This window comes from Lynx rufus, unplaced genomic scaffold (genome assembly GCF_022079265.1).
Source record: "Lynx rufus isolate CCGP_SWC_20201006 ecotype Redwood Valley unplaced genomic scaffold, mLynRuf1.p SCAF_1, whole genome shotgun sequence".
In the NCBI taxonomy this organism is placed as follows: domain Eukaryota; kingdom Metazoa; phylum Chordata; class Mammalia; order Carnivora; family Felidae; genus Lynx; species Lynx rufus.
This window is the reverse complement of record NW_025814823.1, coordinates 4,324,121-4,351,258: the sequence shown is the minus strand read 5'-3', so window position 1 is coordinate 4,351,258 and position 27,138 is coordinate 4,324,121. Positions and strand designations below refer to the sequence as shown.

The following is a 27,138-nucleotide window of genomic DNA, read 5'->3' as shown; positions in this document are numbered from 1 at the left end:
AGGAAGGAGTAGGGACAGGGACAGAACAGAGCATCCAAGAACTTCGGGGCAAATGGAGCTCCACAAAGGAGAAGAGAGAGCTAATAAGGCAGAAGAACTGTTTGAAGGGATAACGGCTGAGGATTTGCCCAAAATAATGAAAACCAAGCCAGAGATCCAGGACGCTTTGAGAACCCCAAGCGGGACGGGTAACAAAGAGAACACACTTGGAGACTCCATAGTCAAAAATAAAGAGAGAACGCTGAAGGCAGCCACAGGAAAAAATAAAGACAGCAACAGATAGAAATTACGGCAGACTCCCCACCAGAAACTATGGAAGTTTGAACTATCAAGACATGGGATACGTCTGGTTAAAATGTCATCAGACGAGGGAACATTTTCTGTTTAGTAGCAGTGTTTTCTAAGTGAGAGCTGAACCCTACGGATGAAGAACTTAGTGTCTGATAACCAGTTCTACCTAAAGTGATTTTCCGAATGAGCGTTGATGACCACGTTTTGCAGCAGACGTTGAAATCTGGAAGATAGGCTGATGACATGTTGGTGGACTTCAGGGTCCCAAAAACCTGAAAATAATCACCACGGTGGAGAAAGTATCCTCTTCTCAAGCTGGGCAATTTGAGGAGGCACGTGCGTTTCATCACACGTGTTTGGACTAGTTCACAAATGAAGAGAAATATAGATAGGAAACTATGAGAGTACATTTCCTTATGAAGAACTTGATCCCTGGGTACCACAGGAAGAGGACTGTTCAGCCAAAATTCCTGTCTCCGAAGAATTTACGACTCTAAAACAGACCGTGTTTACAGAATATGGAGACAAAACAGTAACACATAAATAAAATCTGTCGAAATCCATGATGATTGTATTACCCAGGGCTAGTGTAATAGGGAATAATACTACCTACCACTTATTCGGCATCTAGTCTAACATAGTATGTTTTTAAGTTACATTATGTTGTTCAGTCCTCGTCTAATTCCGCCAAAAGATAATATTAACATCTTGCCAGTGAGGAAAGCATGTCTTAGAGAAGTTCAGTACATCGTCCAACATTCTGCCGCTGTGCTGGTAAATGGTGCAGTTAGGATTCACACTTGGTTTCATCTGGCTCCGAAACCTGTTCTCTTTCCTTTACGCTCCAGTGAATCATAATAATGGGAGTTCAGAGGCAGGTGTTGGTTTAAGGCAGACCATGCTCTCAGCTCTCCTCTAACGAGTCTAAGAAGAAGGTTCCTGGAAGGAATGGTATTTCTGGATATGGGATGATGTGAAGTAGCCATTTTAGCAGGCAGAAGTTGAGGATGCTGGAAATACCACTCTGGAAAACAGTATGGGGGTTCTTCAAAAAATTAAAAATGGAACTGCCCTATGACCCAGCAATTGCACTACTGGGAGTTTATCCAAAGGTCATAAAAATGCTGATTCGAAGGGACACATGCACCCCAGTGTTTACAGCAGCACTATCAACAATAGCCAAATTATGGAAAGAGCCCAAATGTCCATCAACTGACGAATGGATTAAGAAGATGTGGTGTATATATACAATGGAATACTACTTGGCAGTGAAAAAGAATGAAATCTTCCCGTTTGCAACAACGTGGGTGGAACTAGAGGGTATTATGCTTAGAATAAATCAGTCAGAGAAAGACAGATATCGCATGATGTCACTTAGACGTGGAATTTGAGAAACTCAACAGATAAACGAAGGGGAAGGGAAGGAAAAAAGAGGGATGCAAATCATAAGAGACTCTTCAATACAGAGAACAAACTGAGGGTTGCTGGATGGGGGAAGGGTGAGGGGATAGGCTAAATGGGTGATGGGCACTGGGTGTCATAGGTAAGAGATGAATCACTGGGCTCTACTCCTGAAGCTAAGACTGCACTGTGTAACTAACTTGAATGTAAAAAAAAAAAAAAAAAAAAGATGCCGGAAATAGCCTCAAAGACCCAAGACAGCCGTCCAGTTGTGCCATTTCTTAACATCATTCTTTAAAAAAAATTTTTTTTTCTTAATGTTTATTTTTTAGAGAGCACAAGCAGGGAGGGGCAGAGAGAGAGAGAGAACGAGACACAGAATCCGAAGCGGGCTCCAGGCTCTGAGCTGTGAGCGCAGAGCCCGATGTGGGGCTTGGACCCACAGACCGTGAGATCATGACCGGAGCCGAAATTGGGTGCTCAGCCACCTGAGCCACCCAGGTGTCTCATGACATCATTGCTTACCCGAGTTAGTCGATCTGAACTTTATTCTTGATTTATAGCATTCTTCGTATGCTAGTAGGATTCCTTTCAATCTTGAACGCAGATGGCAGTGTCCAGATCCCAAGGAGAGCTGGGAATAACATGCCATCGTTGGGATCAGAGGCTTAGTGGTCCATGAACGTACTTCCTACCTTGGAAATTACGAAGATTGAAGTAGAATCTGCTAAAAAATGCAAGGGATGAGGGGCGCCCAGGTGGCTCAGTCGGTTGAGTGTCTGTCTGACCCTTGGTTTCCGCTCAGGTCGTGAACTCATGGTTCGTGGGTTCGGGCCCCGCGTCGGGCTCTGTGCTGACAGCGCAGAGCCTGCCCGAGATTCTCTCTCTCTCTCCCTCTCTTTCTCTGTCCCTCTCCCACTTGCGCTGTCAATGTCATCTCAAAACTTAAATAAACTTAAAAATTAAAAAAAAATGCAGTTGATGATACGGTGAAACAGTTATTTCTGATGCTATGGGCTTTTATAAATTTTTAATTTAATATAATGAAAACTAATTGCAGTACTGTTTGAAGTTCGGGTGTCTTAAATGCATTTTTATTTATATATCGTTGCTCATTACCTGAAGCTTGGATGCATTCGTATTCTGTTTCTTCAGTATATCAAATGTGAGTGTCTTCACATTAGGAGACCGTTGAAATATCTGTGCTACTCGGTAGATACAACCACTTCCAGAAGGACAGCAAAATTTGGTTGATTTCAATGTTGATTATCATGACTCTGGGGCAGAGGGAGAGGGAGACACAGAATCGGTAGCAGGCTCCAGGCTCCGAGGCATCAGCACAGAGCCTGACGTGGGGCTCGAACTCAGGAACCCTGAGATTATGACCTGAGCCGAAGTCGGACGCTCAACCGACTGAGCCACCCACGCGCCCCCAGGAAACATTTTTCTGATTTGAAATTTAAGATTTAACTTCTAAATATTTTTATTAAAGAGATTCTCATATAACCTGAAAATCAATTTGTATGGTATTTAAAGTTTTGTCCTATTTTTGTTCTTGTAAGAAAAAAAGGAAGTACTTTCTAAGAGAATAATATTAACATAGGCATGCTTCATTTTCTTGTGCTTCGCTTTATTGTGCTTTTCAAATGTTACATTTTTTATAAATTGATGTTTTGTGGCAACTTTGCACCAAGCAGGTGTGCGGGTGCCGCATTTCCAACAGGGTTTGCCCCCTTTGTGTTTCTGTGTCACATTTTGGTAATTCTTGCGGTATTTCAAACTTTCGTTATTATTGAATTTGTCACAGTGAGCTGTGATCGGTGATTACAACTCACCGAAAGCTTAGAGGACGGTTAGCATATTTTAGTAATGAAGTATTTTTTAATTAAGGTATATATATTTTGTTTTGTTTTTTTTAGGCATAATGGTATTGCCCACTCAATAGGCTACAGCATAGTATAAATGTAACTTTTGTATGCACCGGGAAACCCCAGAATTCACTTAACTGGCTTTATTGTGATACTCACTTTGGTGTGGAGGTCTGAACTAAAACTGCGGGAGATACAGCAGCGGTGACAAGCTTACGTCCGTTCCAGCCGCTGAAATGCGCTGATTAATTTCAGTAGACGAAGAGCCAAAATCCATTGATCAAGAGCCACACTAGATTTTTATTCATTTTTAAGTTTCTATTCAAATTCCACTTGGTTAGGGTACAGTGTAGTATGAGTTTCAGGTGTACGAAACCGTGATTCAGCACTCCCGTCCAGTACCCAGTGCTCCTTACGAGGGAATCCCTAGTCCCCCAAACTAGGTTTTTAAAAAATCGGTTTACACCTCATGTGCTATAAACATACTATTTGATTTACGACTTGGTGGATTTATGATTCTTTTCTTTGAACCAGTCTACCCCCATCGTACGTAACTTCTACTTACATTTTTGGTAAAACGTTCCTTGAATTTACTACGGAATGTAGAGTGGGCCTTGAAGACATAATTTTGGGAGGTTTGTTTGGACCTGTCCCTTGATTTTGAAATAATCACAGATTCACGGGAAGCGGCACAAAGTAACCCGGGGGTCCCATGTCACCTTCACCAGCAATGGTACTCACTTCCTCAAGCGGTGACTTTTTGTGTCACTACAGCAGCCCACGTGTCTCCTTTTTACTACATAAGTTTTGATGAACTGTTTTTAGCTGTCCTTGTTCTTACATGGTGTCTTTCTTCGCATCTTTTGTTTTATTGTAAACCCGACAAGGAAAGAATTAAGCCTCACTAAATTTGTTCCTTTAACGTGTGCCATTTCTATGTGGGTTTGTCCCCGAGGGGTTGGCCTGTCGAGACTTCCGAACGGAAAGGGGAATGTTGGGTTTGGGCCTGGGATTCAGTACTTGGCATTTCCATATCATTGTCTAGAGAGCAGAAGGAGTAGACCTTTCAAAGTTGCCTGGCCTGCTGTGGGGCCCCCGGCTCCTCGTTTCCCCACACCCCCTCCAGCAGGGGCGCCCCGCCACGGGCCTTGCCACCCCTGCGTCTCCCACTGCTGACTAGATGCTCCTTCTCATCCACCGTCCACTCCCCCATCCCCGGCGCTGCCGCATCCCAGGCCCGATTGCGATCCCAGAGCTCCCCCAGGGCTGATGATTCAGTGGACCACTCTCCCCAACTTTCTCTAACTTCCTTAAGCCTCAGAATCCACCTCGTCGCCTATGAGACGCCCATCGGGGAGCCCTCCACCCGAGCGGCCTCTCGCCTGTGGTCTGTGCAGCGTCCCCTTCTTTTTCAAGGACCTCAGGCTCCCATGGCCTCTTCTCCAGTTTGTGTCCCTCTAGGCCTCATTACCTCCAGCCTGTCTTGAGCCTGCTTGTGCATTTCCCAACCTCACACAAAAGCTTCCTCCCCTCTGCCCCTACTGCCCTCACCCTGCTCCTCTCCGCACACTTCTGGAAACAGTGCCGGGTCACATGTACTCACCGTCTCTGGGTCTCACCTCCCACTCAGCTCAAGCCGTCTAGAGCGGTGCCCCTGCCCCTGTCATTCCGGCAGTTGCTTAGGTTGCTGACGTGCGTCACTGGGGCACTAACTATAGCCTCCTGTTTTTTCCCGATCCACTTCCGCCCTCCTATCCAGTGTCTCCACTGCAGCCAAAGGGATCTTTCAGAAACACAAACCTGACCTTGTGACTCCTTTGCTTTAAACTCCCCAGCGGCTTACCCCGAGGACTCCCGAGGGTGGAGACCAGTGACCCCGCTTGGCTCCTGCCTGCCTCTCCAGCCCGGGGGGACCCGCTTTTCCTGCCCACGGCTCTTTCCCCTCCTGCCGGCAGCCCTCCTCTCTCTGCCTGGGATGCTCCTTGCTCCCGGCCGCCCATCCCTTGTCTCGTTAATGCCCGTTCGTTTTGCACATTGCACTTCTACGTGAGTTCCTCATCTAAGCCTGTCTGCGCTGTTTTCTCATACCGACCTGCATGCTTCTCCGTCTTGGCACTCACAACAGTCGGTGACTCCCAAAAATTGTGCCTCCGTGGGTAATGCCAGCTTGTGAAGCTTGCGGGGCCGGGTGTCTGGTGGCCCTTTTGTGTCCCCGATGCCTGATACAGTGCTCGTCCACGGTACTCTTCATCTTTGGGTAAATGAGAAAATGCCATCCTGCCACATAGACTTTTCGAGAATGGAAACAAAACTCTTAAAGCTTTGTGAGTCATAAAAAACCCAAGAGTAGCGCGAGTCCCGTCAGCGGAAGGTGTCACGTGAAGTAAGGGTTTAGGGAAACCTGAACGTTCTGGTACGAGTTCTTGGCATAGATGACTTAACTGAATCTTGACCTTTTAAAATCCCGTCTGAGGAAATTTTTGTTTCACTCAGGATGGCCGCCCCTGGTGTGAGAAAGCCCCAGGCCTTTCACCTGCACTGGAATGTGTACTCCACAGCCTTAAACTTTCCTTTTTTCTTTTCTTTCTTTTGCCTTGTTTGCCTTTCTTACGGCCAAACAGAAAGAGGAGAGAACAGGCTTTGTTGTCTGAGCCTCCGTCACGTCCTGGTGTAGTCTTTCACTCAAGGAGCCCTTTGAAATGATTGTTCTCGTGTTCGTTCCTTTCTTCCGGAAAGATTTACTGAGCATCTGCTGTGGGGCGGGCACTCCGAGGAGATACACACCCCTAAATCGCCGTGCCCGGTGCCCCTGCCAGCAGACCGCTCCCATGGTCCTCCTTCGGTGGTTCATGTGCACCGCTGGGGTGCTGGTAACCCGCCTTGTGCCTCCCTGATGTGTTTCTCTGTAGGGAGGCTTCTCGCGTCATTTAGATTATAAGTAGAGTTGCACAGAGTGGTCACCTTTCTCAGGAAACGTCAATATTAGCGACTTTCAAGTAGAGCCAGTTGACCGACGTGCTTCCTCGACCAGATTGTTATTTCATTTCTACATGAGTATGTGGTGCTGTGTGATGAGGCCTAATCGGTCTCAGGCAGGGAGCCCCAAAGCAGACAGGACCATGACACTGAGCTTCCAAGTTCTGCACCTCTCTCAGGCTGGAAAATAAGAGAATGTGCAGTTCACCGTCATGGTCATTTGTTGGGACAGCCAGTCAGCTTCAGTGCAGGCTGACACCCGAGAATTGTCTGTTTTTTGACACTTCACTCTTTTATGCCTGTCATCCGTTATTATATGCACTTAAGAGCCAACAGAGCACTTGGGCAGGCTTCCACTGGTAACAGCGGTACAGAAAAAGCATCGACTTTTACTAAGGCTTTCAATAGACGTTTAGAGGCCGACGCTACCAGGCTCTTTGCCTACGGCGCTGTCTTTGCGTGTACAGACCTTGATTTGACAGCCACTGCGATGAAATTCTGTGAATTTTTGCGTCTGATGTCATTTTTAACTCTCTTGCCTGATAAGCAGCCAGTGCGGTGACTTGGGAAGCAATTGACTCACACATGTGTTCTTTTGTTTTTCAAGTCACTGCCCAAAAATATGGTGTCTCGGCTTTGTGAGTCCAAAAAGGTGGGTGCTGCAGCCGATATGCAACTTCAGGTATGTATGTCCCTTTGTTCTCACGTTTTCCAGAGCAGTTATTCAAAATAAATATGTAACTTTAAATTCTTGCCAGCGCTCCACCTTGATTATAATAATTATGCTTCTAACACATCTTTCACCTGAGTTCAAAGAACTTGACCAAAACCGACTCATTCAGGCCTCGCACTGTCCTTGGGAAATGGACGTTGAATAAGTTTATTTCCCAGTTTCAGCCGGGAAATTCAAAGCGCGGAGGAGTCACGTGACTTCTTCTAACTCCTACATTTCAGCCTGCAAGTTACGTTTTTAGTCACTTTGTCTTTTTAAAAATTTGTGGTTTTGACGTGAAGTTTAAACAGTGAGGATTGTTAGTTTTAGATAATATTCAAAGGCAGTCTTCTCGGTTTCCAGATAGAGACTAGAAAAATTTTATGAACCATCTGGATGTCAGGTCTACACACGATACCAGATGTTCAGGTTACTTTAATTGCTCAGATTGTTTATTGCATTCTTGCTCTTCATCAGATCTGGAGAATTCTATAAACACAACCCAAACACCCGTCTTTCATGTCAGGCAGTGTTCGCTTTTATAACGGTCCAGCTACCTATTTCAAAGTGCGGGCACCATTTAATTGCTTTATGGCTTTGTAGAATTCAGCCTTTACGAACTCTGTTTATGTTGCACTTTCAAATATACATTCGAAGAAAATGCATGCTATCGAGAAAACCATGGCCTTACACTTGAACTTACGTTATTTAATGCCCATGCCTATCAGTATAATTTTAAAAGGATTTCTGCGTTATTCGAAACATTTTCAAGTTATTTGAAAATTCCTGCGTTACTCAACTTCAAGTCTTTTGATTTGCCGATATCTATAGTGGAAGCTCTGCCTCGTGGCTTTCTTTCTGAGTAATTGTTCCAAGGGTTTTCTTTCAAAAGGAAAACCAACCTTTCCCTCCTTCCACCCTCCAAAGAGAGTAACCCCCACCGAGAGACGCAGAGGAAGAGAGAAAGAGAGGGAGGCAAGTGCTTGCCAGACAGCTGCCCCTGCAGGCTTTCCTGTCCCGCAGCAGTCCCCTTGCGCGCTGCAGACACACGAGGCTGGAAAGGAAATGAACTGGGTCTGGTGTCTAGGGAGGCATACACAGTGTTCTGAAAATTGCAATTTTCTTTCTTTTCTTTTTTTTTTTTTTTTTCTGTTGCGCATTGTTTTAAAAATGGGCTCCTGTTTTTTCTGTGGCTCTGAGGTTCTTGGTCCCAGGAGAGCGTGACTCGCTGGGTAGGCAGGTAGACTCATCACTCTCAAATTGTTTGGTGAGCAGCAGGTGAGGGTGAGACACGCGCGTTGCGTTTATTTTGCTCTGCTTTTGTCATTAAAAAAAGTCGTTCCGTACTTACGCCTTTCGCGTGCGGAAGGCATAGCTGTAGGAATGAAACCTCTGAATTCAGATTTGTTTGTAGATTGAGGCCAAAAAAACCCTCACACCTTAGTGGAGGTTAGAATTTAACTTTCGATTCCTGATAATTTATTCTGTTGGAATATGGACAAGACGTGGGTGAGTAATTTAGGCTCCTCTGATTTTCTCTGCATGATTACTCATTATAGAATATGGAATTGAAAGAGCTCTAGTTAGCTATATGCTTAGATTACCACTTAGAGTGAAGCAATATTTATATTTAGGAGATGTCTATATTTTTCTAGGGGAGGTTTAAGCTTGACTTATAATTTGGAACCATAATTCTATATCTGGAGGAAGCCAAAAGCTGGAGGTCATTTAAATTTTTTCTTTTATCCAAACTAATCCTCAGTTCTTTTAAGTCAACAGCTGCACATTCTCTGCAAATTCCGTTTTCAAGTCAGAAAGATACATATCAGAAACATAATTGCGTGTCAGAATTTTTCCTTTAAAATCAAGCCTTTTCTACTTTCTTGCTTCAGGTGAACTCCACGCAAACACTAGTATTCGAGCCAGATGTCCCGGGGAGAAAGCACTTTTATCTTTACGTTAGGTTTTCTACGTGAAGTTTAGTTTTTCGGAACTTTGTGAGCTGCCCATTTCGCGTGCAAACTAACGCTTTCTTCTCCTGTCATGTTTCGATGGCCTGTGTCCTCCACTCAGAGGTGAGGGAGCCTTCTCTCCCGGTCACCTCGTCGGCCAGAGCTGCCCGCGCACAGCAGCTGTTTTCTTGGTATCTGCTGACACCAGGTGTGGGAGCTGGCTGGACCCGGGCTCCAGACTCCCCAACAGCTGCGCCAGAATTCTTTGTAACGTCCCTACTCACCCGTCGCAAGAGAGTCGTTCTTCCTTCACCTCGCCCCATCTGTTTAACGTTCCGTCCCTTCTCGTCACAAAACGTGGATTCGGACCATTTCATTTCTCTCATTTAAGATATATCAGGATTCCAGGAAGAAACCACGCAGGATGTATTAGATCCAGAGGGTCACAAGTTGTAACTTTATTATTTTTCTCCTATTTCCAACTATATACTTTGCGTATATCTAGAGATCGCAACGGGCCAACTTCCAGTTTTGTGGTCACAAATTTAATTTACTACGTTGTACGTAAAGAGTACCTTATAGATACAGTTCAAAAAATTTTAATATCCTTCATCACGAAGAGGTTGACAGCTTTCCTTTTCATCATTAGCATGGTCTGAATTGTGGTTCAAATTACATTTCAAGCCATATACGTTTATATTTGTGAATGTTACGTATACGTAACTTACATGTACTTCTTATTCTGGTACACTTCTAACACCTTTGGCCCATTGCGTCTTAGATGTAAGGCTGGACTGCCAGAACTAAGTGGACGTTTTCATCTTTCTTAGGTCTTTTATGCCGCCCTGGATCAGATCTACCATGGGAAGCACCCCCTGACGGCATCGACCACAGACATTCTCAGGGAAACCCAGGAGAAATTTTATGGCTTACCATACGTTCCAAATACCGTGAGTCTCGCATTTTGATCCTGCCGTGTGCCATCGAATGGTTCAGCAAGTGTCTCCGTCAGAGGGAGTAGGTTGTGGTCCCTTACCCCTTGCAGAACCTGAAATCGCTACATTTATGCCGAGGTTTTTGTATGGGGCAAATGCTAGCAATTGCCTGGCTCATTTAATATCTCTAGCCATCCATTTATAATGCTTATTTTCTTCCTGCTAGCAATGTGTTTCTGGATGCCTGGGAAGGTAAGCGGTGAAAAAGGTCATTGGAGTTAGTCTATAGTTCTTTTTTGTCATTTTCCTACAATGAGAAGAATGGTTAGCGATACGAGATGAATGTGATTATCAGCCCCTAATCATTTTCACTGCAAAGGGAATTGACATTTATTGAGTACCTTGTTTGCATCAGGGATTATGATAGAAGTTTTGCGTATCTTCTCTCATTTAGTGTGGTCTGTCAGCATAGAAGGCAGGGGTATTGTTACCATTTATTGAGAACGCAGTGCCAGACTCCAGCTGGCTGCTTTGCAAGAGAACCTCTGATTTCACTCTCATGGTGCTTAGGCAGAAAAGAGGCTTTATGGAATCTCATCACTGAAAGATACAAGGGTATATCTGGTTTCAGGTAAGTTGGATCTGGTTAGTGCTTACAAAATACCGTTCGAAAAGTTTCTCTTTCTTTCCATTTCTCAGGCTTGTCCTTCTTGGGGTTCATTTCGTCCTCAGGCAGGCTGCCCTGACTAGGTGGGGCGGTGGCTGCCGGGAGGGCCTGGTTTAGATCGTCCCGGCTTAGCCAGTCTGATAGAGAGCACATTTGGAGGCGCTGTGTGATCTGTACAATGCCGAACACGTGTTGTTACAGTATTGGGTGCCAGCACCCGTGCTAAGAGGCTCGTCAGTGAACCGTAATTGTCCAGAGGATGTTCAGGTCCTGACGCTCAAACATACATTGGAATAGTTCGAATTTACCACACAAGTAAAATAATAGCGTATTTTATCATCATAATACTTGTTATCAATAGTTTTGGTCGTCTGGACGCTTAATCATCTGCTCCAGTATATAATGCTAGGCATACTACGTACCTGTTTTTGACTTTATGTGTAATTTACCGTTCTAATGCTGTGTATTATTGAGCCCTGGATTGTCTGTGTTAGTGAAAATTTGTGGCAATGAGAATATTCATCAGTGGAACAAACCATAACAGTTGCCTAGATTTAATAGCTTTTTCCAGTTTGCAGAACACTGCCTGATGCATGTGCTGTTGTGCTCGTGTGTTTTTTGTGCTCACTTTTTAGTCTTTGCTTAGTTTTATTTATTTTTTATAGTTTGTTTATTTTGAAACAGAGTGTGCACAAGCAGGGGAGGGGCAGAGATGGTGGGGGTGAGGGGGAGAGAGAGGGAGGGAGGGAGGGAGGGAGAGAGAGAAAGAGAGACAGAGAGAGACAGAGAGAGACAGAGAGAGAGAGAGAGAGAGAGAGAGAGAGAGAATCCTAAGCAGGCTTTGCACTGTCAGCAGCTCGGAGCCCAACACTGGTCTTGAACTCACGAACCGTGAGATCATGACCTGAGCTGAAACCAAGAGTCAGATGCTTAACCGACTGAGCCACCCAGGCGCCCTATTCTTTGCTTAGTTTACAGATGGATGTGATGTGAACTCCATGTAGTTATAATGTGATCAGTAAGTGATTAAATCATAGGAAGGCAAAAATTAGGAAGCGGAAAGCTTTTTAAAGCTGCGGAACTTGAGCTTGGCCGAGCTGCTTCCTCTGCCTTTCTTTATCTCCAGTTGTATGGTGACGTAGCTGTACCTGTCCTTAGAAGAGAACCCAAACTTCCCTACCGTCCAGATTCCTCTGCGTAATAATGAAATATACAAAGATGAAGTCACAGTGGCAAACAAATTCTGAATCAACTATCAGTAAATTGAATTTAAAAGAAAGGATGATGTTATTAAGCCCACTATCCTTGTCCTACTTCCTTTTGAGAAAATACAGAGACTTATGTCTTCACTGGGATTGTCTCCCTTGTTCATTGGCAGTAGCTATGGCTCTTTGAGTAAATTGTATTTTGTTTGTTTGTGTTTTGTTTTGTTTTTAAATTTTATTTTAGACAGGGAGAGAACATGAGCAGGGGAAAGGGACAGAAGGAGAGAGAGAGAATCCGACAAACCATGAGGTCATGATCTGAGCCGATACCAAGAGTCAGACACTCAACTGACTGAGCCACCCGGGCGCCCCAAAGATACCTTTAACTATAGAGAACAAACTGAGAGTTGCTGGAGGTGAGGTGGGAGGAGGAGGGGCTAAATGGGTGATGGACATTAAGGAGGGCACTTACGATGAGCACTGGGTGTTATATGTAAGTGATGAATCACTAAATTCTACTCCTGTTAACTAACTAGAATTTAATAAAAACTTGGAACATTAAGGGTGCCTGGGTGGCTCAGTTGGTTGGGCATCCGACTTCGGCTCAGGTCATGATCTCACGACTTGTGGATTCGAGCCCCACGTCGGGCTCTGTGCTGACAGCTCAGGGCCTGGAGCCTGCTTTGGATTCTGTGTCTCCCTCTCTCTCTGCCCTTCCCCCACTCACACTCTGTCTCTCTCTCAAAAATAAATAATCGTTAAAAAAAACAAAAACCTCGAAACATAAAAAAATAATAATAACTGGAAGGTTTATAACAGCACTGTTTGTAAAAGTGGAAAAAAAGGAAGAGGTGGGATTCGGGAAAGAACCCAAGTGACTGTCAGTGGGAAAAAATGGATAAATAATTTGTGCCATATTCATTGTCTGGAATTCATGCAGCTGAAACTGAGGGGCACAGATAATGGACTTCTCACAGGTAAACACATAAGCAGTAAAACTCTAACGAAAAGTGAAGGAACAGTAAACACAAAATTCAGAGGGTGCTAACCTCTGGAACAAGGAATGGGATTATACACGTCCTGGAAGTGTCTTGTTTCTTAAACTGGTAGTGCATATAACCTTGATAGTTTTGTCATTCTCCTTATCTTAGTAGTTTATAGAAATAGTAGAAAATTGGTATGTGGAAAAGATTTCTCTACGTTAAGAGGTTATTTTGGCTGCGCCATATGTGGTAAAGAATGGATTTAGGGGGGAACAGTTGGGAAATTTTTCAGGTGCTGGGGTAGAGTGGGTAGCTCGAACCAGGGAAGTGGCTGTGGAGGTGGAAAGATTGAAATGGGTGTGAGAACAGTGTAGAAGGCAGGCTCCATGAGGCGCAGTGGTCGGCTGGACGCGGAGGTCAGGGGGTGGAGAATGAGTGTGAGTTCGTCACGAGCATTGACCCGGGAGGGGGACTTGAGAGCATCCCGCCATGCAGGCTGGAAGAGGGATGGTTTCCCTACAGACTTATCTCTAGGGATGTTTCACTGCAGTGAATCCTTTCATTCCCTCCAATGAAACCATGAGAACAGGAGAATATAATTTGAACACCAACCTACAGAGTATTCATAATATTGATAGAACTGCACAGATTATATGCATGTAATGTGGTCTAAACTTTTAGACGGTGATTACGTATGTGTCTGTATTAGTGTCTCTCCAAGCGCATTAATACCTTGAGAATAAAGTGTCCCATCAGCTACGTTTGAGGAATACTTGTTTAAATAATGTTGAGCGGGCTTCTCAGGATCTGTGATGTGCTAATGAACATTGAGTCTCTCGTGCTTTGTTTGAAAGCTTACTAATGACCACAGAACTCTGCCTGGCTCATTTCTAGACATTAGCCCCGTGTAGATCATGTTTTGGCAAACTCTGCTCTTCTGATACGCGACTATGGAACACGGGCAGCTCCAGCCGTATCCCGCAATAAATAACGGGTGCTTATTTTTCGAGTGAACAGACTTACTACGTCAGCAATTTATTGATACTTACGACCTAGCTCTAGTGCTGTATATAATGTATAGACAAATGTGATTTGTAATTTTCTTGCTATTCTAACAGTAGTTTGCTAGGGGCCCAAAAGCTGGTTGTAAAGAGAGAGCTGTTTTACAGCGTATCCAACGGGCTAGTCTTGTACTATTCGGAGCCTGATGTTTGGTTTTGATATTAATGACCATCTCTTCTCAGAACATTCTGTTCCTAGATGATTGTGTATCACCTCCATTATTTACTCAGAGAGTGGAAGATGCTGCATTTTTATTTTTACAGGATTCCAAGTTTATGTTTTTACACTGTCGCTCATCCCTCTGAAGCAGTTGAGAGGCAGTCATGTCTGGGAGCGTCTGGGTCAAAACCTATCTCTAGCCTTGTGACCGTTCAGTTCTGTCCTTGTGAGTATTTTTCAAGTTCAAAGCATGAACAACTGACTCTGCTTACAGACCGCAGTTTTCCAAGATTTGTTAACGACTCGTTTGTATCTCGCTCGGTTGAACTACCTTTGTGGACTTTGTTGGTGAAGCCGTGTCTCACACACAGCTATCCTGGGAATAAAAGAATTCTCTGAATAACTCTTGCCGCCAGTGAGGCCTTCTTTGTCCTTTAGCACCTCATGTTGAAAACAGTGATGAGTACAGAATAAGAAAGTCCTGAGCACCTGAAAACGTCACAATAAGTATATCTGAGGAGATTGTCTTTCTTGTCCATTCATAATTTAAAGTTTGCTATCTTGAATAAAGCTAAAATATACAAGACTTATTCTAGGAAAGCACTTACTGGGATTGAATGACATGTTGATATCTGCTCATTATTCTTGGTAGAACAAACACCAACAAAGAATGTGAAAAGAAAGGACGCCTGGGTGGCTCAGTCGGTTGAGCATCCAACTCTTGATTTTGGCTCAGGTCATGATCCCAGGGTCGAGGGATCGAGTCCCATATCAGGCTCCATGCTGACAGTGGAGCCTAAGATATTCCCTCCCTCCCTCCCTCCCTCCCTCCTTCCCTCTCTCTCTCTCTCTCCCCCCCCTCCCCTCCTGCCTCCCTTCCTCCCTCCCCCCCCCCTCTCTGTCTCCCTCTCCCTCCCTCTGCCCCTCTCCTCTGCTCATGCTCTCTCTCTCTCTCTCTCTAAAAAAAAAAATTTAGGGGGGTGCCTGGGTGGCTCAGTTAAGCGTCCGACTCTTGATTTTGGCTCAGGTCATTTTCTCATAGTTTCATGAGTTCTAGTCCCATGTCGGGCTCTGCACTGACAGCACACAGAGCCTGCTTGAAATTCTCCATTTCTCTCTGCCCCTCCCCTGCTTGCACTCTCTCTTTCTAAAATAAAAAAAAAAAATTTAGTTAAAATTAGTTTTAGTTAAAATTGATTTTTAGTTAAAATACAGATACAGATGGAACTATAAGCTATGATCACAGACTACACTGAGCAGGGAGAATTTGCTGAGTAAGATGAAGGGAAATTTAGAAGACAACTGAGGGGAATATTTAAGCAGTGGGCACACAGTGGATCAGCCAGTGTGGTTGGAGAAGATCTTCTAATTGGAACAGCTTTTTTTTCCCTAATGTTTGTTTATTTTTGAGAGAGAGAGAGAGAGACAGAGCACAAGTGGAGGAGGGCCAGAGAGAGAGGGAGACACAGAATCCAAAGCAGGCTCCAGGCTCTGAGCCGTCAGCACAGAGCCCGATGCGGGGCTGGAACTCACGACCAGTGGGACAGTGCCCTGAGCTGAAGTCGTACGCTTAACCGACTGAGCCACCCAGACCACCCCCCCCCCCCCGACCCCGAACAGCTTTTTTTCAAGTACCAGCAAAAACCAAAATTTTAAACGTACTATTTTCCATTTCTGCTACTATTAAAACAGTATAATGCTCTGCTCTTTTCTATTATTTTAAGGTTACGTTGACTGTAGTAGCTTAGAACATGCTTTATAGAACAGCTATTTTGGGGGCGCCTGGGTGGCGCAGTCGGTTAAGCGTCCGACTTCAGCCAGGTCACGATCTCGCGGTCCGTGAGTCCGAGCCCCGCGTCGGGCTCTGGGCTGATGGCTCAGAGCCTGGAGCCTGTTTCTGACTCTGTGACTCCCTCTCTCTCTGCCCCTCCCCCGTTCATGCTCTGTCTCTCTCTGTCCCAAAAATAAATAAACGTTGAAAAAAAAAAAAAAAAGAACAGCTATTTTGGGTGTGTGTGCTGCATTCCCAAATAAACAGACTAATAAATGAACTTTTAGCATACAGTTTATGTGCAATTTGAGGGCTTCCCTTCCTGAAATTGCTCAATTTCTAGAGCAGATTCTTACCCTGACATTGCTGATGTCATGACAATACGTGCAAAGGAAAGTAACCTGTAATTTACCAGTTGGGAGATGGTGTGCAACCAGTGGTAAACCCACTTGTTCGCACAACGGGCTCATCCCAGCCGAACTTTCAAACTGACCTCTTAACCATGTGGAAGGACATGAAATCAACATAGTGGGAGAGTACAGAGAGATTTTGAGAGTACTTTTACCGTGTTTATTTTACTGTATGGAGTTGTTTTTTTTTTTTAAGTCTCAAAAAGAAGAAAAATAAGCAGAAACACAATGAGAAAACGGCCTTGCTACACACGGTTTGGGTGTGAAGACTGATTTATTGCCATTAGAGTTCATTCTCTTTCCTGTTTACTTGATAGGCAGTCTCGAAGGGCTTCTTTCTTCAAAATAAGTAAGTGAGTTGGTATATTTGTGTAGAAATCCCTGTGGATAGCTGACACTTGTGCGTTCAGATTAAAAATCATGTTTAAAAATGTCCAATTTTTAAACTTCAGAAGTTACTTCAGAAGTTTCCAGAGGAGATTACATAATTTTAATTTAAAATTGTATTACAACTTAGTGACCTCACATAGACTCAAGTGTTCATGATTTTATTTTAAAAGCTTTAATTTGGGGCGCCTGGGTGGCGCAGTCGGTTAAGCGTCCGACTTCAGCCAGGTCACGATCTCGCGGTCCGTGAGTTCGAGCCCCGCGTCGGGCTCTGGGCTGACGGCTCGGAGCCTGGAGCCTGTTTCCGGTTCTGTGTCTCCCTCTCTCTCTGCCCCTCCCCCATTCATGCTCTGTCTCTCTCTGTCCCAAAAATAAATAAACGTTGAAAAAAAAAAATTAAAAAAAAAAAAAAAATAAAAGCTTTAATTTTTAGAAAAATTGGTAAATCATGACGGTAAGAAATAATAGCGCTCGTAAGTGATTTCCACCATCTCGATTAAAATGGCAGTCACATTTTTTTTCCAGTTACTTTTAAAGTAAGGCCGATAAGAGAAACTGATCATATGGGAGGCTTTATTTAGAAATCTGAGGTCTGCTTTCGACCTGTTCTTAACCTCACACCTGTTCAGAGGTTGGTTTAAAGAATGGCATAAAGGTCTCTCTTTTTAATGTGGGGGAAAAAAAATACTACCCGAAAACAATAGAAGTAGAGCCCCTGAGTGGTTGAAAGTCCATCATTCTCTCTCCAGAGACTTCAACCTCATTTATTTAATAAAAATCTTCATTCCTCCTATTTAGTTTTTTTCTTCTTCTTCCTGGGGAAGCAGTTCTATTTCCTCCCTTTTCTTACGCACTAGCTCTTTTGCAAGTGGAAAAACAGTTCCAGAAAGCGAAGGTATTAGCCAGGTATCACACTAGTTTGGAGTATTTGATGTTGCTAAGCAAATGTTAGATTAAACAAAACAATATTTATTTTTTGCTTATCTGGAATACAAAGACCATGTGGTGCGTATCTAAAAAAAACCCTAAGTAGTTAATTGCATGTTAAATTCCTTTCCTCTTTGGCTGCATAAACAACTGAGAAAATATTTACCTTCTCTGTCATGCTAGATTTATTTACGACTTTGTAACTAAAACACAGAAGTGTTATAAATTGAAACTTTAATCTCATGATTGACTCATTTTCTAAAAATTTATATGGTTTCAGTCTGTGGGACAGCTGCAACTCTAGATTTCACTGATTTAAAACACGGGGAAATTATAGGACTACCCAGGTTGTTTTTACAATAGAGCTCTTTGGGCCAAGTCACCGGCTTTCATTTTTGTCTTGGTTTTCACGAATAGAGCTATACTTTTTTTGTTTTTTTTTTAACCCCTTGCAAATTTACACGCGTTAGATATAATGAAATGAAAATCCAGGATATTAGGAGTTTTTCCTAGAGCAAGTAAACTGTATATTTTAAATGATGCACATGTGTCTTTTAGATTTTAGGCAGTTTACGTTTCAGGAAGTGGCTTCTCTGGTGATTCTCTAAGTAAATTATGTTCTCATCCATGGCAAATATGAGCTGTGAGCAGGACGCGGGGACCTCGCTATTATTCATGGAATGACAGTACCCAGAGGGGCTTGCTACAATGTCTTTTTACCTCTGTGCCTTGTGACCAACAGAGAAGCCAAGGGCAACATTAGTAAGGTAAGGAAGGCTCCCCTTGAGTGATATTAATTTTACGTTTTAATTATATTTTGAGTAGGAGTATATGCACATGCCTGAAAACCGTAAGATGTAAAAACGTGAAAGGGTCCATGTGTAACGTCCCTCCTGTGCTCCCGTCCCCCTGGCCCTCCGCCTCTGTCCATAGGGGTCCCTGGTGTTCCTGTTGTCTCTCACATACTGACCTGGAGTGGAAATCGCTTCTGTGAGATATAAAGATACATCGAATCCGCAGTCTCGGTGACGACCTTCCCTCACCGCGTCTCCTGCCCCGTCTCCCAGATGGGTGGACGCTAGCCTGGGCAGTTACAGTTCTCTTAACGAGTGTCCCCTGACCGACTTTCCCTCTCTCAAATCCACACAGCTATCTGGGAGATCTTTTCTAAATGCACATTCGCTTATAACACCCCTTCCCTTAAAACCCCTCAGTGCCTTCCACTGCTCTTGAGCCAAAGGCCGAAGACCTTTGCCGCCCACGGGTTCCCGCGGGGCCTGGTCAGCCCAGCCTTGTCCAGCTGAACACAGCCTCCTTTCTTTGGCTCCAGGTTCTTGGCACTCACTTCCCTCTGCCTGGAGCACTTTCTCCTGTCTTCTCGCTCTGCTCCGCTGGGAATGTCACTCCCCCAGAGCTCGCCGGTTCCTCTGTCGCACACCCTCACAGAACCCAGTTCTTTCCCTGCGTGTCGACCATCCCGGTTCCTGATTTCTCGAGGTCATTTGGTTACTTTCTGTCTTCCCGAGGGGAGTGACATTCACATAGCAGCAGGGCCCATTTCTGATCCGTTCATTATTCCTTCAGGTCACTTGTGCATGGTAGTGCCCAACAAAGGTTAATAGAAGGTGTTTTGTTTTGTTACCGTCTTACTGAGGCGGAACTTACATGAGATACACAAATCTTAGTACACGGCTCCAGGAAATTTTACATCGGTGTATACCTGTCTCATTGCTACCCAGGTCAAGATATACACTGTTTTCAGCACCTGCTTTTAGGAGGCCCCTGCAACCTGCCAGTCAATATTCCTTCAATATACCTTCCCCACAAGGTAACCACCAGCTTTGCCTGTTTCGAACCTGAGCTAAGTACCACCGTGTGTTAGGTACTCTTTTGAGCGTAGCGTCTTCTATACGGCATCGTGTCTGTGAGATCCATGCATCTTGTTGTGTGGTTTAGTGACCTCTTCTTTTCCATTGCTTTGAAGTATTCCATTTTTTTTTTTAAACGTTTATTTTTGAGACAGAGACAGAGCATGAATGGGGGAGGGGCAGAGAGAGGGAGACACAGAATCCGAAACAGGCTTCAGGCTCCGAGCTGTCAGCACAGAGCCCGACGCGGGGCTCGAACTCACGGACCGCGAGATCGTGACCTGAGCTGAAGTCGGCCACTTAACCGACTGAGCCACCCAGGCGCCCCGAACTATTCCATTTTTAATATGCCACAATGTACTAATGTGTTCCACTATTGACTGACATTTGAGTTATTTCCCTTCTGGGGTTATTGTGAATAAAGTTCCTGCGAATATTCATGTATATATCTTTTGATGGACGCAAGCATTCATGTCTGTTGAGTATATAGCTAGGAGTAATTTGGGGTATACTTTAGCTTTACTGCAGCTCTCGCCAAACGGTTTTTCAAAATAATTCTCCGGGGTTTGCACGCCAACAGGCAATGTTTGGATGCACCGTTTGTTCCACGTCCTGTCCAATACTTGATATTGTCAGTCCTTTTAATTTTAGCCACTTTGGGAGGATGGAGCCCTATCACGTTGTGGTTTTAATGTGTACTTTTCTCATGACTAAGAACTCCAGGCACTTCTTCGTATGTTTATGGGCCGCTCGAATGTCCTCTTTGTGTAAGGATTTTGGCTCGGATGTGGATGAGTAGGAAGCATCCGAAGGTTTCAGGTAGAGGTCAGATAGAATTTGGAGTATGAGAGAGGGAGAAGAGTCAAGAGTGATTGCGAGGGTTTTGGCCCAAGTGGCCAAAAGGAAAGCGTTGCCTTTAACATGGAGAGGAGACTGTGGGAAGGCTAGGTCCTTGGGGCAATCAGGAAACCAGTTTTAGGAATACTAAGTATGAGATGCCACTGGTCAAACAAGAGAAGTTGTCACGTAGGCTGGTGGGTATACAAGTCCAAAGTTCAGAGGAGCAGTCTGTGCTGGAGGTAGGGATTTGCAGTTATCCACACATAGATTATATCAAAGCCAACGGACTGGGTGAGATCACCGTGAGGAGTGATGAGCCCTGGGCCATCATTTAAAGGGCTGGAAATGAGGAAGGACCAACAAAGAAGGAGAGAGAGAAACCAGTGAGTTAGGAGGGAAATGTAAGAGCACGCTGTCCTGGAAACCAGTGGTCTCATTTGGAATGTATGGCAGTTGGACGGGGTAAGCTCAAAACCAGTCGTACTGAAGAACCTGGGAGTTGATGAACGGGGAGTAGGAAATGTGACACGGGTTCACATTAGTTTGGAAATGGACGGGCAGCGTTTCTGTTTGTTTATTTGTTCCTGGGACTCTGCGTGGGGGTGGGGCCGGGATGCCCATTCACTTTCGTACTGAAGCTAAGAAGCTTTCCAAACTTTGGAGTTGTGTTATAGGGACAGAAGAGGGAAGATTAAGTAATTTACCCAAGATGTTCCAAGCAGGTGTACATGTTGCGTCACTTTACACATATTTACTGTCGTGAAATAAATACCAGATGGAGCCAACACTTCAATAGAAAAAAACAAGCCATTATCTGCCTCCTTTTAGCTGCTCTTATCTTCTCTTTCGTTTAGAGAAGGATAGTAGGTTAAAAAGAGATGGAAGAAATTACAAATGAAAATACAGATGAATGGATTTGACCACAAAAATTTTAATTTCTCTCAGGAAATATGAATAAAATTCACAGACAAGCATACTGGTTTTCAAAAATTGCAACACTTAATGACAAATGGTTTATATTGTTGCTGCATAAAGAGCGCATACAAATACAAATAAAAAACGGGCAGAACAACAACAACAAAATCCCGACACTCCCCCCAAAGGGAAATAGGCATAGAAGTCAGTCACAAAAAAAGACAATGCAAATAGTTAATATAGATCTACAAAAAATTGTTTGACTTTCTTGGCGCGCAAAAGTATGCAAATGGAAATAACAGCAAAATGACACGTTCACTTATCATATGATTCCATATTCTATTAAAAGACAACACTAGTGATTGTATTGATACACCGATGTAGATATTTTTATTTTTGTTTCTAGGAGGAGGAATGGGTTTGGCAGGAGGGATCAAGAACATGGAAGTCTACAAAAGCCATTAATGTAGCACTGAGGAATTTATTCTGAAGATATACATAGAAAACCCAATAAAGCTGGACACCTGATAATTAGCACATCTACAAGAAATTGGAGTCCAACATTGGAGGAAAGGTTAAGCAAACCGTATTGTACGCTGTGCTTGTCATTAGGCCTGCCCACTTAGCACTGCGCTATCTCTGACATGCGGTAGAATTGCACATCTTTGCTCTGTGCAGTTAGTTGTGGCCACGTGACTTGATCTGGCCAAAGAAATCGGGCAGAAGTGATGGGGCTCATTGCTGGGCTGCAGCAGTTAAGAGCCACTGCGCACTTGTCCACATTTCCTCCCTGTTGGCCCAGCAACCAATGACCTTCCGGGTGGTGGAGACTTCAGAAAGCCTGGGTGCTTAAGTGCTGCTGACGTGAGAGGAGTCCGCTCACCCGAGAGAGATGTGTCGTCTGCTCAAGGAACAGATCTTTGCTGTTGGAAGCCACTGAGACTGTAGGATTCATGTTACTGTCATCGTCACTTAGTATATCCTGACTCATAGAGGCCACACGATGAAATAATATACAGCCGTTAACGTTCACAAAGATTTCTTAATATCAGGTTAGTGAAAAGTATCTAATAAAATCATAGATAGTGTGATTTTTGTCTTTTGAAAACCAAAGGGAGCTTTCACATTAACAACTGTTTATCACAGTCACGGATTACGGGTGAGTGTCAATTTCCTTTTTGTATTTTTCATTCCGATTTTTCTTTAAGGAGCACAGACTCCTTGTAAAGTTGGAAGGGCAGACATGCACACACACAGACACACATAGCTTCAGTTGGCTTCCAGTGACACAGGCATTCACTCAGTTCTTTCTGTGCCATTGAAGACATAAAGGCCATTGAAATGTCAGTGACCATATGGCCCTTCCTTTCCTCAGAGCCCAGCTGAGATGAAGGAGCAGGGCTGAGCCTGGATTAGGTTCAGAAGAGAAGCTCCTTCTCCCCATGGCTTGAGTTCTGGATATAAAATTCACCACACCTGAGCCTGAATACTTTCCCTCCCTTCTTCGAGAGATCTTGGAGGTTGGGAATGCAGACTCTCTTGTCCCAGAAAAGGTACATTCTAAAAGAGATGACTTTCGAGGTGATGCCCAGCGTCTTCACAGCACCGAGCAGTTTTTCACTGCAGGGTACTGTGCGAAAGTACCATGGCAGAGAACGTAAAAGAGAGAGAAAGTGTGTTCTTCACCTGGACAAAAGTTACACGGACGTTAATAAATGAAAATGAATGGATTTCTTTGCAACCGAGTCCGTAATGTGATTCTCTTACTTTCCCAGATCACCTTGAAGTCCCAGGTGTCTTTACTAGGATTAAATTCAATCCTCGATAAAACGTAGTTTAGACTTGGCTCATTCTTGTTCATCATCTTCCAAGGGCCTTTCTTGCTGTGTGCCAGGCACAATGTGTTGATCCTACGTGCAGAGCAGACAGTAGGCTGGACTCCTATCTACGTGCCAAACTGAGGCCTCCCCCGTGCCCGCCCCTTGCGTTTTCCCAGGCTCCGTCTGGTATTCACCCTTTCTCCTCTTGCTCTGAGACTGTGCCCCAGAACCCTAACTCCTATCCCTAGCTCTTGTTCAAGGTTCTGAACCCAGTTTTCGATATTGTAGAAGAACTACAGTTAAAAATGGATGTATATGTCTTGTCCATTTGACTATTGTAGCCTTAAAATAAATCCCTAAGGGTGAAATTGCGTAACTAGAAGATACGTGTAGAGTTTATGTTCTGGTACGCGTCGCAAAGTTAAAATCCAGATGGCTTTTCCTTGATGACCCCAGTTATGGATTTGATTTTAGTTTTTGCCAATCTGATAGACCACACATACTTTAATTTATTTCTGCTTGCAATTCTTTTATTACTGGTGAAACCGACAGCTTCCCCTGTGGTGTCTTGCCATCCAGTAGGAATTGAATTTTGTCTATTTTTGTCATTTTCCCATCTTTACGTTCATCTTTTTGTTACTCGTTTTCATAGGGTCGTCAGCCTTTTAGTCTTTTTGTCATAATTTTGTCCTCCCATTTTGTTATTTATCTTTCAGCTTCTTTTATGATTTTTTTTTAACACTTAGAAGGTTTTATGTTTGTTACTTAGCTTGATGGCAATAAATGTTGTTTTGAGTTAAATCTTTTAGACTTTTCTTTCAGTTTTTTTGTCAGCCTTCAAGAGAGCTTTCTGGCCTAACTGCATTCAACTTTCTGTCCACATTTTCTTCTCGTACTCTTGTGGTTTTGTTTTTCATGTTTCAATCTTTGACTGTTTAAGTTTGTGGCAGTGTTAAGGGATGAGATTGGAACTGGCTTTCGTTTCTCTAGTTGGTTTTTGAATAACCCGTTTTTCCCTACTGACTTGAAAAGATGCCCTCTGTGAGATGCGAAGTTTTCCTGCACGACAAGGTTTGTTGCTAGGCTTTCCATTTCAGGGGTTCTTGCCCAGACTGGATAATCATTTGTGGAAGTTTGGGTGTTTGTTGTTGGTTGTTTATTAATAGAGATGCCTTTGTTCCTCTGTTTACGTCATCTACCTATTCCCGTCACCATGTTGCACATTTATAACATTCTTACTGGAAGTCCCTCCTGTATCTTATTACATGAATTCCTGTTTTAAGATTTTTTTTCTGTTGTGAATGGATATTATATATCCCCCAGCACCTTTTTCCAGCTAGTCTCCATTGGTACATAGAAGTTATTTATTTTCGTTTTTTACTTTTGTGGCTGACAGTCTTGATGAACAACTGACTGTTTTCAATACTTATTTATCAGGTTTTAGGGATTTTCCAGATATGTTTCTATATATGTTTATTTATCTACATCTATATAGATATAGACAGATACACATATAGATACATATTTATATAGATACATATCCCACAGCACACGTAAGTAATATTTTTGCCGCCCCTTTCCAATTTTTATGTGTCCGTGTGTCCTTGACTGGTGCGGTGGCTGAACTTTCAAAATAATGCTAAATAATAATAGGGAAGTTGAGCATACTTGTTTGGTTTATGGTTTTAACGAAATGTTTTAGGTTTCACCTGCGATTTGAAAGAGGGCCAGAGCATGTGAGGGCCAGAGAAAAGAATACTCCAGGATAGTCACATCTTCAGATTACAAAGGTAGGAGTGAGAAGGTTCTGTGAGGAAGTAGGAGGTCCGCAGCTGAGGTTCTGTGTAGGGGAAGGAGTCTGAGTGAAGGCGTCTCCCCCGTGGAGGGCCAGGTTGACTCTGCCTGGGAGACGGTGCAGGAATAATGTGGGTGCGAGGCTTCAGGATCAGATGGCCTAGAGCCAGTCTTAAGCATCAGATCTTCATCTGTAAGATGGTGATATCGAACCCACTGTGGTTATCGTAAGAGTGAGAGAATATTTGTCAAAAGCACTTAGCCCAATGCCCGGCACATAGTAAATGCAAAACAGATGTTAAACATTATTAGTATTGTGAGTGTAGTAAGTGATCACTGAAAGGGGACATTTTTTTAAAATTTGGACGTAGTTGACACAGAATGTTATGTTAGTTTCGGGTGTACGACAACACAGTGATTCGACGTGTTTGTACGTGACCCTGTCCTCATCACAAGTGTAGCTCCTGTCACCATACGACACTATGACAGTACTATCGACCGCGTTCCCTGCGTTGGCTTTTTTATTCAAAAGGAGGGATTTAAATGATCAAAAATGGCATTTGAGGAAGAAAATCGCATCACTTGCATGTAGGATGGGTAACAGGAAAGGCAAATGAACCCATGAAAATAGATGGGAATCTCGTGTGTGGGCCACCTTCTTTTGTCGGTGACTTTTGAGGGTGATCCCTGTTCCCGAAAGACAGCCGGAGGCCCCCCGAGGTAAGGCGCGGCTGGTTGCTTGAGTAGCGCTATGGTGGCTTTGCGCCCTTCTAGCTTCTCTCCATGCCCATATGTGGTTATTGACGTGTGAGAATAGCTTATCTTGGTGTCTTTTCCACCCCTTTATATATTTAATAATGACAGAAGCGAGGACCCAGCTCGTTGCTCGCTTTAATATGCATTATTTTCAGATCCTTAACTTATTGATGGTGTAGTCATTCTTTTTACACGTGTATATTTTTATGTGTCTCAGGGAGGCTTTGAAATACTTGCTGATTTATGGAGAGTGAAAACTCAACCAAACTTTCTCGGCACACTTAGGAAAACTCAGACTCTTAAAAGCTAAAATCAAACAATATTTGAGATGATTTATACAATTTCAGCAATAACTTTTTCCACTTAAGCCCAAGTACAGTCTAAACAACCCTTCCCCACTGCTAAGTCCTTTAAACGAGAGCAGTGGAGGTCTATAAATCAAACGGTAGTTTACATTTGTTTCACAACCACTTTTTGCAACCTGTTTTCCCTCTTAAAACTTCGTATATTCTCCAAAATGTTCAGCCAGTCCTATATTGAGATTAAATTAAAGTGAACAAAGAAATGTACAAAAAGATTTTGGAGAATAATAGATGGCCACAGTTTAGAAAGGCACAGTATTGAAAATGAGTAGAGTAATGCTAGACGCTGCCGAGCTGGCTCGTTCTAAATAAGAGAATTCAGCCGTGAGCGGGTTTGTCTCCATCGTGAGGAATCAGCACAGTCACCGTGGTGGAGTTATCTCAGATTAGTCTGCTGGCACCGATCCTAAGAGTCCACAGGGCACTTTAATCCTAATTATGTTTAATAACCTCTTATTTTGAATTAAAACTTCATAATATTCATTCCACATATTCGTGAGTGGCAAACATAGTTCTCATGTGCCCTCCAGTCAGCTTCCCCAGGGACGGTATCGCCCGTAACCAGAGTGCACACGGTCGGATCCAAGAAACGAGTACTGACACCGTGCTGTTTATTCCGTGTCGTGAATTACTTCGACATCCTGTATTTGCTCGTGATGAGTACCTCTGAAGCTTATTGTCTTTTCTTTCTCTGAGAGTGGTTAGCTAAAAGCAGTTCATAATTTTAATCTACAGCCTACGACTCCTTTTGTTCTGTGTAGATGATAAGCAGAGTTCACGAGCTCCGTGAACACAGGACCGACAGAAGCAGAGTCAGTAGAGGCTGGCACATCATTTGAGAGCCTGCGTCCTGATTATACATAATGTTAGAAAACACATCAAAGTGCTGAATGCAGAGAGACACAGAGGTGATTTATCTCTTCATAAACTACTTCCCTGCAGGTAAAATCTAGCATAGGCTGTGAAAGCACCCATCTTAAGCTTTCTCATCTGCTGGCGTATCCTTGGCTTCTCTCTCTACTTAGAGTAGTGCTGGTTTCCTTACCTGCGTCCTTGAACCATTAACGTGTTGACTTT

General features: G+C 43.7%; 1 protein-coding gene across 2 annotated transcripts in view; it reads left to right on the top strand.

Annotated features, from left to right (window-relative positions):
* MIPEP (mitochondrial intermediate peptidase) overlaps positions 1 to 27,138 on the top strand; it is a 195,862-nt gene that overhangs the window by 76,985 nt on the left and 91,739 nt on the right. For both annotated transcript variants that reach the window (XM_047077761.1, XM_047077771.1), the window contains exons 15-16: positions 7,144 to 7,218; positions 10,031 to 10,150. In XM_047077761.1, coding sequence (XP_046933717.1) covers positions 7,144 to 7,218; positions 10,031 to 10,150 — 195 coding nt within the window. The remainder of the gene's footprint in view (positions 1 to 7,143; positions 7,219 to 10,030; positions 10,151 to 27,138) is intronic.